At 34.7% G+C, this 11,188-nt stretch overlaps 1 protein-coding gene across 1 annotated transcript in view; it reads left to right on the top strand.

Moving 5' to 3' along the window:
• Positions 1–7,962, top strand: part of LOC107600788 (coiled-coil domain-containing protein 15) — a 10,124-nt gene extending 2,162 nt beyond the window's left edge. The window contains exons 3-7 of the mRNA XM_016292755.1: positions 926–1,021; positions 2,465–2,568; positions 3,147–3,341; positions 6,411–6,559; positions 7,714–7,962. Coding sequence (XP_016148241.1) covers positions 926–1,021; positions 2,465–2,568; positions 3,147–3,341; positions 6,411–6,559; positions 7,714–7,832 — 663 coding nt within the window. The 3' untranslated portion in view covers positions 7,833–7,962. The remainder of the gene's footprint in view (positions 1–925; positions 1,022–2,464; positions 2,569–3,146; positions 3,342–6,410; positions 6,560–7,713) is intronic.
• Positions 7,963–11,188: the final 3,226 nt, after the last annotated feature.

The raw sequence follows: 11,188 nt of genomic DNA, 5'->3' as shown, positions 1-11,188 counted from the left end.
AGAGACACTAAAATATATATATATATATATATATATATATATATATATATATATATATATATATATATATATATATATTGTTTTTATTTAATTTTTTTAAATATGTATTATGAGATTTTTTTTCTCTAAACCTTCCTATCACACAACAACCTTGCGGCCCCCTGGTGGTCCCTGGACAGCTGTTTGAAAACCCCAGGTCTATTGTTTTTATTTTTGATGGTTTGTTTGTTTGTTTTTAACTTGCATGAGATACTAGGGGAACTGCAAAAAATGTAAGAGAGGATAAAAGATTTATAAAATGTAAAATGTATTTTAAGGCTGTCACATTTTAACATTTAATTAAATACATTTAACTTTATTCTACATTCATGTTTTCTAAATTTGATAATATTACTATTTCATTCTGCTTCTAACTATAATTGTGATTAATGTATTCTATTAGCAGCACTAGAAATGATTTTTCTCGTGTTTATCACATCACACATAATATTCTTTTCACACAGTACAAATGGATTTAAATACATGATAATATATAGCTGATTTTATATTTTAGGGATGGGGTCCCTCACAAGGGGATTGTCATATTGGGAGGGTCCTTGGTATCCAAAACTCCTAATACTACTACTGTGCCATTATTTTAATGAGCTACCAGTTTGTTGCTTACTTAATTATAATTGTAATATCATTTATTTTTAAATTCACCTGTCCCTAAACATCACACGCTGGTTGGTGGTTTTACATATAGCTTAGACATTCTCTACCTGTTTTAAGTGGGCGCTTCAGAATAATGATGTACTTTCTGAATCAGTGCTGTTCAAGGTGTCTTTCACCAAATGACCCTTATAACATTTTTAACATAATATAATATTATTATATAATACAATGCCTTTTATTATGTCTTGCATACATATTGGTGTCTCTGCAGGTGTATGAGCCAGATCCCACTGTTTCCTTCACAACTGACTACAGAGCATCCCAAGTGCTTTGGCCTCATGAGAATCAGGAGGAGCTGAAGAGGCAGGTGGGGAATTATGCTTTATAATCCTGTTTATTAGGGAGATCAATGTCAATGTTTCTAATTGTGGCAAATAAAAAATAAAAAGACATTTTCTAATAAATAAATTATAATTTAAAATATAAATTATTTAAATAATTATTAAAATAAAAGCAATCAAATAAAAGCAAATAAATTATCCTAATTCTATTCTTTAAAAAAAACCTTGTCCCTTTTAGACTTGCAATCTATTCATTTACGAACTGCTTGTTTTCTTTAAAAAAAACTAGCACTAGCTTTTCTAATCTTTTTGTATTCTATCTATTTGTTTTCTTTTTGTTAATTGTAAAATAAATAAAAGCAAAATAGGCCTCTAACACCAACTTGCTCTATTCTTTTTCTATTCTATGTTTTCTTTTTATTTACTATATAATTGGGGAAAAAAACTTGCTACGTAGTACTGCGTTAGCACTTGCATATCATTGCTCTCTTGTTGATTTTGATTGCTTCCATTGTCCTCATTTGTAAGTCGCTTTGGATAAAAACATCTGCTAAATGACTAAATGTAAATAAATAACGGTTGTCTATTTTAAAGGGGACATATGATGCGATTTCAAGTTTTCCTTTCTCTTTGGAGTGTTACAAGCTCTTGGTGCATAAAGAAGATCTGTAAAGTTGCAAAGACTAAAGTCTCAAATCCAAAGAAAGAGATATTCTTTTTAAAAGTTAAGATTCAACCACGCCTACCTAAAACGGCTCGTTCTAACACGCCCCCACATGTCTACATCACTATGTGGAAATATTAGCATAATGCCGCCCAAATGTGCACGCAAAGAAAGAAGGTGTGGTTTCAGGAACAGCAGTCGTGTTGATGCAGCCATGTCTGTCACAATGCACTGGGTCAGCTGGCCAATCAGAGCAGACTGCGCTTGTCAAAGGAGGGGGCTTTGTTGAAAGCGACGTGTTTGAGAGAGGCGGGGCATAGAGGACCTACAATAATGTACCGTATTTGAAAAATTATGTGTTTTTTGAACATTAAAGCATGTCAACATATTCTGTTACACCAAATACACAAAATAATGATCTTTAAAATAGCATCATATGACCCCTTTAATATATTTGAAAATCACTGCCACATGATTCATACAAATTCATTCTAATATGCTGATTTGAAACATTTCTTGTAAGCACAGTTGTGCTGCTCAAAATTTTTGCGCAAATGGTGATTTCAGTATTATCTGATGAATAGAAAGTTCAAAAGAACCGCATTTACTTGAAAAAAAATATGTCTATTGAATAAATATATTAATTGAATAAATTATATTGAATATTGAATAAATGTTTTCAGTGACTTTTACATTTAATGGATCACTAATGAATACAAATATAATTTCTGGTAGTGTATTTAGTGTTTAGTCTTGATTTAGGTGGAATCTTGTTTTCTGCAAAGCGCTAACTGTATTGTTTCAGAGACAGTCTCAGTTCCTCATGTATCGACGCCACTTCATGGACATTGAGCGAGAGCAAGTGAAGGAGCACCAAAGGCACAGGAAACATCTGAATAGAACTGCAAGGTCAAATCTCACTACATGTTTACAAGCATCTTCTCTACAACAGCATCACATTTACATTGCTTATCTCACTTCTACTAAAAAGCATGTCTATTTTCATTTCTTTACGCATAATGGTTGCTCACTTCTCTTTGGTGTCTCTCTTGTATTCAGGCTACAGTAAATAGTTTACATGACTGACTAGTTACTGTAAAATAAGGATAATACGGGACTAAAAATAAGACTGTTAGAATGATTGCTAGGTCTTCGACACAACGACCAATATAAAAAAGACATAGTTAAAAATAAAATATTTTAAACTTAATTTATATGTATGTGCACATATTATCTAAAATTAATTTAACGTAAACATTAAACATTCTTTTTAAATGTATAAAAAAAATATATATATTTACAAAAAAGTTGTTTTGTTTTAGTTTATTTTAGTAGTCTGTCATTAAGCCTAAGTGCATTTTTTGTACTGTTGAAGCAAGTAACCACACATCATTTTTCTTTTATTAAGTTGTACAAGAACACAAAAGACTTCATGTTGCGCTTTACACTTTCTTTTATAAACTCTGAGAACTTTTTTCTGTGTGTAGGATTAAGAATGAAAAAGAACAACTCAGGAAAGCAGAGGAGAAGGAGATGGAGAGGCAGCGACAGCAGGAGGAAGAAAGAAAAGACATGGCTGAGAGGGAGTATTTGATTTTGGAGCGATTGAGGCTTGAGGAGGAGGAGGCAGCAGAGAAGGTACAGAGACGAGAGAAAACAAAGAGGAACAAAGAAAGCAAACGGTACATACTGCACAAGTTATCTTGCTATGAGTATGTTCATTATAATCATAAATACATTAAAAGTTTGGGGTGGGAAGGTTGAAAAAAAAAATCTATTATACTCACTGAGGCTTCATTTATTTGATCACGAATATAGTAAAAACAGTTATATTGTAAAATATTATTAGATTAAAATCTTGCAGTTTAACTGTTTTCTATTTGAATATGTTTTAAAATGGAATTTATAAAACGGATAGCTCTGGTCCTTGATTCTGATTGGCTGAGCCGCGTTCGCAGCTGTTGTAAATTACTCTACAAACATACACCTTTGTTTACGTTTGTGCATTGTTTGGTGGAAGCAGAGGCGTCATGCCCATTCAAAGTGAGGGGCACGTGCCCCCTCAGATTTTTGAGCCAAGTGGATTTTGAATGCAGCTTCTAAAAGACAAAAAATAGCCGATTAATATTTTCTATATTTAATTCAATCACACCGGTGTGATTAGAACATTCAATACGTCATATCATCAGCTGCTAAATTCAAATCTGCATTCGCTGGCTGGCAATGAGCCAGATACAGACGCGTTTTTACAGCACTGCATTAACCAATCACACACGATGCTGTTGAGCTTATGAATGCAATGACCAATCAGAGGTGTTCAGATGAGTCCTCGCTAAAATGCCGGTGTTTTCTTCACTCGCTGGCTCACTGAATACCTCTTTCTGGCGAATTCTCTCATCAGAAACAACAAAGTGCAAATGTTTGTACGAATCTGTAAGATATTAATTTCATAGTGTAAACAGCTTCAGTGATTTTAATGGGAGTTTTTGAGAGTGCTTGAACTAGACTGTCAGTGAAAATGTTCTTTGATAATGTAAATGTCCTTTGCTCTCTTTCTGTACAATGAAAGTGTTATGATTAGTAGACTAACTTGCAATGTTAAATTCACATTAAATATAAACTCGGTCGTATTAAAAATATGTTATGGCATGACACTCATATCTGTTAATTAAAGCTGAAGTCCATAACTTTTTTTGTAAAAAATGATCCGAAATCAATAATTGAGCAAGTACATAACCAGCCAGTGTTCAAAACTATCGCCTTACTTTAACCTGATTCACAACGGTTAGCTTATAATAATGTTTTCTAATTTGAGTGGTATGGGTAGGTTTTCGCGGGAAATTCGAGCATGGCACTGCGTCATTACGTCACGTCTGTAAACATAAAGAAGGCGTCCTGGCTAGTAGGCTATCGCATGTGAGGATTCTGCAGGTGGCGGATCGTTTATAGCCTTTTCTCACAGCAGCCAGAATAATTAAAGTCCCCCTGTGGTGAAAATCACGTTTTTTATGTTGTTTATTTGTCTTTGTGTTGTTTTTAATATGCTTTTAGACAAACCATGTGCCAATCCATTTATCAACACCATTGCTGAGTATTTTCTCCTTAAAACTGTAGTTTCCCAAAGGCAGTCACAGAAACGCGGTTTGAAACAGCCTTTGTTTTGCTGTGTCACAAAATTCAATAACCAATCGCGTCAAGGTATCCTATCCTTAGCATATCATTAACTGTGCTGCAAAGCAGAGGGTCTAGTGAGAAGGCAGCCAGGTTAATCCGGTAAAAGTTATATTTTTTCTGTAGATGTTTCGCCAACTGTTAATATTTCCCCCTATTTTCACGATGTCGTGCTGTTAGCGCTTATTTATTTGTATTTAGAACGGCTAACTTGAATAATAACCAGCAATGTAAAAGTAGCCCAGAGTCAGACGCACCTCTCCCGCATTGACATCCGCACGTATGGCTTAATTAAACCAATATGTCCACTTACCATTGCCATTGTATCACGTTTACTACAGTTCAGTGGATCAGGAGGCGCTGGCTCATGGCTGGCTGGTGTGTGACTGAGTGGAGGCGGGGCTAATTTGCGTATTAATAGATCGATGCTGATGTTGTTAACATTAATCATTTGAGAATAAAGTATAACAATAATAATAATTTGAAAGGTTTGATGTGATATGAGCTAACCGATCTTTAGATTAAATCACCATCGGTAGCGAGATTTATAGTAATGCTTTTTTCCTCAGTTGGTCAAAACAAACGTGGCAGACTTGTTACTTACTTGTTCAGATGGCAATATACGGTGAAAATTCTTATTTGGGTCATATTCCAAGACATAGGCTAGAATCTGTGATTGCGAAGTACAGTAAATATCCACACCGGTGCGGTGACTGACTGCCACACATACTCTTCAGAACATTAGATTCATCCGCGCTGGAGCTGCGCCGACTCACAACCCACGCAAGCTAGATAATTCCGCACACAGCTGCAATTCCAGGTTTTCAAACAGAGATGGCGACAAAGAGGCAAAATTTACGAACTGCAGCTTTAAGTAAACAGACAGGTTTGTATGCATAGTTAATAGATTACATTATTAGGTTACTTTGACCGTCATAGATCAACATAATCTATAAAGGTGAGAATCAAGATATTTCATGATATAGTTAATGCGTTTGGGGATGTTTCGAATAAAAAGGAAAGAATAAATAAAACATAAGTGCTGTTGTGGCTGTGTGTCACATGACGACCCCCTCCCCCAACTCCGCTTCGCGTCGTGCCTAACACGATAGCAAAGCTGAATTTTTAGCAGTCATAGGCTAACTCTAGTCTTTAGTGTCACATGATCCTTCAGAAATTATTCTAATATGCTAAATTGGTGCTTAAAAACATGTTTTATTATTATCCATATTAAAAACAGTTGTGCTGCTTAGTATTTTTGAAGAAACCATGGTGCATTTTTTTCAGGATTCTTTAATGAATAGAAAGTTCAAAAGAACAGCATTCATTTAAAATAAAAATATTTTGTAACATTGTAAATGCCTTTATTGTCACTTTTGATCAAATTAATGCATCCTTGCTGACTAAAGGTATTAATTTATAATTAAAAAAAACATCTTAAACATCTTACTGACCCCAAAATATAACCATAAACAAAAGATAAATGCACCATAACTTCTATTGTTTTCTGTTCAGTAGATTAGAATTGTGCTCTAATCGTATGTAAAGAGCTGTTGTGGTATGTGATGATTGCGTGACAGGTACATTGAGGCCATGCAGGCTCTAATGAAAGAGAAGCTGGAGAAGGATAAAACAGAACTGCCTCCTCTGTGCTGCTGTGGAGACTCGTTCTGGGACAGTCATCCGGATACCTGCGCCAACAACTGCATCTTCTACAAGAATCCAAAAGGTAAACTACTCACTCGGTGTCCTTAGTTTTTATTATATTTATAGAGTATTCTGCTTTTCTTTGTCTTGTTACACTGTGTATTGTGTAATTCTGAGTTTTTGTCCAAGTGACACAACATTTTGTTAGGTGCTTGGTTCCTATTTCTGTGGCATAGCCCCTCCCACAGAGAAATATCATTGGTCCTTAATCCTGCTCCTCATAACTGAACTTCAGAAATGTTCTGATTGGTTGTGATTGTGTTGCTGGGAAACTTGTCACATCGTGCCTGTTTTTATATCATAAATGTTCTTACTCACAGTACCATGACTTGACAGACAGTGCATGTGGGACCTGTCACAACTGACATCTTTTGTTTTTCCACTTTCCATGACGGAGTATAACGGTACATATTTTTACCAGACAGTCTGAAGTTTAATCATGGATTTAGTTCATCACAACAACAGCCTTATTTTATAAAACATTTTAAATACCCTTCTGAGAAAAGGATTTCATACTTTTAAAAAGAGTACTTATTAGGAAGAAATATATTTCAAAACAATATATTCAAGTGAAAGTGAATCTAATGTTTTACAATCATACAATTCAATGAAAACATTATATTGTGTATCTTTAAAATATGGTTAAAGTTTACTGCTAAATGAACTGACAAGCTAAACTAAAATACAATTTCATGTACTTTCTTTTGAAACTTGTATGTTACATATTGAATTTATATTTGTTATTTGTAATGTATTTCAAATATATTAACTTTAAATGTAATACTGAATAAAACACTACAGTTAATCAAGTATTTTACATGTGCTTTAGCATCTTAGCACATCAAATTAAAAATATATGATTTAAAATGTATTTTTAAAATAACTGTTAATAACTTTTGCATTATTACAAGTGCACCTTTTAATGGTAAGTGAGTTAAGAAACATAAGCATGAAAGTGTTCTTTAAGTACTTTTAAGTGGCCTTTTATTTTATTAATATTTTATCTGCAAGTACAGTTTTTTAATATATACTTTTAAGATTACAAGTACACATTCAGTACAATTAAGCACACTTCTTCACAAGGGTAATCGTGCCCACATTGCTCAACTTTTTTGACACCGACATTTATTCAACTTTAGAGTTTATTTATTGGTGATTTATGATTGTTTTCTGCAGCGTATGCTCAGGCTCTGCAGTCTGTCTTGCTAAGTTGTGATCTGAAGGAAGGAGGCGTTGGACATTATTCGTCCACCTGGAAGGCGTCCTCTATGGATGTCCATTTTCAAAGGAAGTGATTGTATTCCATCTTTAGAGTCGTTATTGAACATGTTTTAAGACTGGGCAGCCTGGAGTGTTATGTTGTATTAATGTAATGATTTCATGGTGTGATATGTTTTTATTGTTCTCATAGATGTTTTTAAAATATCTGACATACCTCTATGTCATTTTTTACAGCATTTTTACTGTTTTAATAAATCTTACTGAACTGGGAAAATCAACTGCTGTGATTGTTTATTGTGTCACAACTTGGTTTTCTTAACCTAAATGCACGTAAATGTGTATGTGACCTTTGTACTGTACAGTTATTCAGCCATTATCCACATATAGTCCCTCATCATATGCTTCAGGTTGAGAAGTCAGTAAATGAATGACAGTCACATTTATTTCTGTCTTTGTCTGTGGAAATAAGAAGTATTTATTTCCATTCCAGAAAGCAACATCCTTATTTCTAGTCAAGGTTGTTAGGTCAAGGATGTTAGATTTGATAGGCAAAATCTTGGGCTTATTATATATAACTATATTAAAAAAAGTATATTGTCAGTGCAAGCAGATGCTCATGAATTGAAAGGATTTGTGTAATATATATAGTATAGAACATAAAGGCATAAACACTGTACTAAAGGTGTGTTAAGGTTATTTTTTTTATAAAACGGATAGTTCTAAACTAAAGTAAATAGTTTAGGTCAGGTATTATTATTATTATTATTATTATTATTATGAATTGAAAATAAAATTGCAGGGTACAAAATCATGAAAAAACAAAAATGACACAGTGAGACAGTTTTAAGAGCTTTAGAGTTGCTGGATGTAAGAAGAGTGTCTAGGTAGGATTTAGGTTCCTTACAGAAAACAAAAAAAGCAGGGCTTAGCACCCTGAAATTTACATTTGTGTAAAAAAAATTGCTAGAAAAATGAGTTTATCAAAAAATATCAGTCCTTAACTTTATTAAAGTTATGATAACAAAACAGACTTACAAATCTGAATTGGAGAATAAAATGGCCACAAATAACCTTGGCTCAGCCTGGGCTAGTCTATAACGGGCCTTCAGAATATACAGAATAGCAGCCAGGTTACACTGGAAGTGCTTAATTCAGATGCTGATTTTGCCAATGCGCTTAATTGTTTTTATAATCGTTTTGATATTTCTGATTTTAGTAATGAAACTCAGGAACTGAGTGATAAACTTAAGGATAAAAAAGTGAAAGTGACGTGACATCTGGCCAAGTATGGTGACCCATACTCGGAATTAGTGCTCTGCATTTATCCCGTCCAAAGTGCACACACACAGCAGTGAACACACACACACCGTGAACACACACCCGGAGCAGTGGGCAGCCATTTTTGCTACGGCGCCCGGGGAGCAGTTGGGGGTTCGGTGCCTTGCTCAAGGGCACCTCAGTCGTGGTATTGAAGGTGGGAGAGAGCGCTGTACATTCACTCCCCCCCCCTACAATCCCTGCCGGTACGAGACTTGCTTATAGGCCACATAGACTCTCTAACCATTAGGCCACGACTTCTCCAATATTCAGCACTTTGATATAGATCAAAATGATGTTGAAAAGGCTTTCCTTTCAATACGGGTAAGCAAGAGCTGTGGGCCTGATAATATCTGTGGACGTTTGCTTAAAACCTGTGTGAAAGTGTTGAGTCCTGTTTTTACCTATATTTTTAATAAGTCTACAGGTACAGCATTTGTACCTAAGGTGTGGAAAGATGCTGTGGTAGTCCCGATTCCCAAGTCCAGTAGTCCCAATACCCTTAATGATTTTAGACCAGTTGCTCTTACATCAATTTTAATTAAAACCCTTGAAAAACTGGTAAGGGAAGAAATTCTAAGGAAAACTGAACATACACTTGACCCTATGCAATTTGCTTATAGGCCACATAGAGGAGAAGAGGACGCTACAGTTACCTTGTTAAACTTACTTGATAAACACTTGGAGGGTAATGGGTCTCATGCTAGACTTTTATTCGTTGATTTTTCATCTGCTTTTAACACAATCCAACCCCATGTTCTATAGGCTTTTAGAACAGTTTACATTGAGTAACAATACTGTGGGCTGGATTCTTGATTTCTTAACTAATAGGACACAGAGAGTAAGGGTGAATGGAACCCTTTCTGACCAAGTTTGTTCCTCTATGGGCTCCCCAGAAGGATGTGTGCTTTTACCACTATTATTTATTCTCTACACAAATATGTGTCAGAGTAAGTGGGAAAACAGGACTTTTTTTAAGTATGCAGATGACACTGTTATTGTTGGTGAGCTTCAGGGCAATGAGACCAGCCATGGCCTGATTATTGATGACTGTAAAGTGGTGTGAGGAGTCCTACCTCCAATTAAACTTATCTAAGACAGAAGATATGATTACTGATTTTAGGAAACAAGCCCACCCACATGAAGTTACATCTATTAAAAGTCAGAAAATAGAATCTGTGCAATCTTACAAATACCTTGGGACTATCATTGACTCTAAGTTGAACTTTGAAGCAAATTGTGAAGCAGTGTGTAAAAAGGGGCACCAGCGTCTGTTTTGTTTAAGGAAACTGGCCCATTTTCACATTGACAGGACCATGATGATGTTATTTTATCGTGCTTTTATTGAATCACTCTTAACATTTTCTCTGGTGTCTTGGTTTGGAAACTTGTCTGTAAAGAACAAGAATTCACTGAGTTAAATTGTTAGATGGTCTTGTAAGCTGATTGGGGAGTCACAGTTTAGTGCATCCCTGTATACCAGACAGTTACAGCGGATGACTAACTCAATTCTAAATGATGACTCTCATCCTTTGAACAATGAATTTAAACTTCTGCCATCTAGACGCAGATTTGTATTTCCGTATTGTAGAACTAAGCGGTATAAAAACAACTTTGTGCCAGCAGCTATCACTTAGTTGAATAAGGATAGGTCTTAGGAACATTATTATTTATTTATACATTTTTTGGTAATTTATTGTTTTTAGTCTAGGTGGTTTTTTTAGTGATGCTGGGAACCTTAAAGCACTTTTATCATATATGTTGGTTAATGTTTGTGGTGTCTGTAAAATGTGAAAGATGTGAGAACTCATAACACTGCAAACCTAGTCTACAAATAAAGTGAACCTGAACCTGAACCTGATAACCAAATAAAACGTCTTTGTATAACAAAGAGAAACTCTGTGAAGAAAAAGCACGTACAAAGATACAGAAATCCTTCCAAAATAAAATTGTAGTCTATATCTGCATTCCCAAAAGAGATGAGATGAGAAGATTCGTCTTCAGAAGAACAAAAAAAAAGTCAATATATGGAAACATTTTTAAATAGATATTAACAGGTAAAAAAAAGATTAAGTAATTTATAAGAAACATCATTTACCCTATTAAATATTTA

The sequence above is a fragment of the Sinocyclocheilus grahami genome, unplaced genomic scaffold, assembly GCF_001515645.1.
Source record: "Sinocyclocheilus grahami isolate Dianchi unplaced genomic scaffold, SAMN03320097.WGS_v1.1 scaffold291.1, whole genome shotgun sequence".
Classification (NCBI taxonomy): domain Eukaryota; kingdom Metazoa; phylum Chordata; class Actinopteri; order Cypriniformes; family Cyprinidae; genus Sinocyclocheilus; species Sinocyclocheilus grahami.
This window is presented reverse-complemented; position numbering and strand designations above follow the sequence as displayed.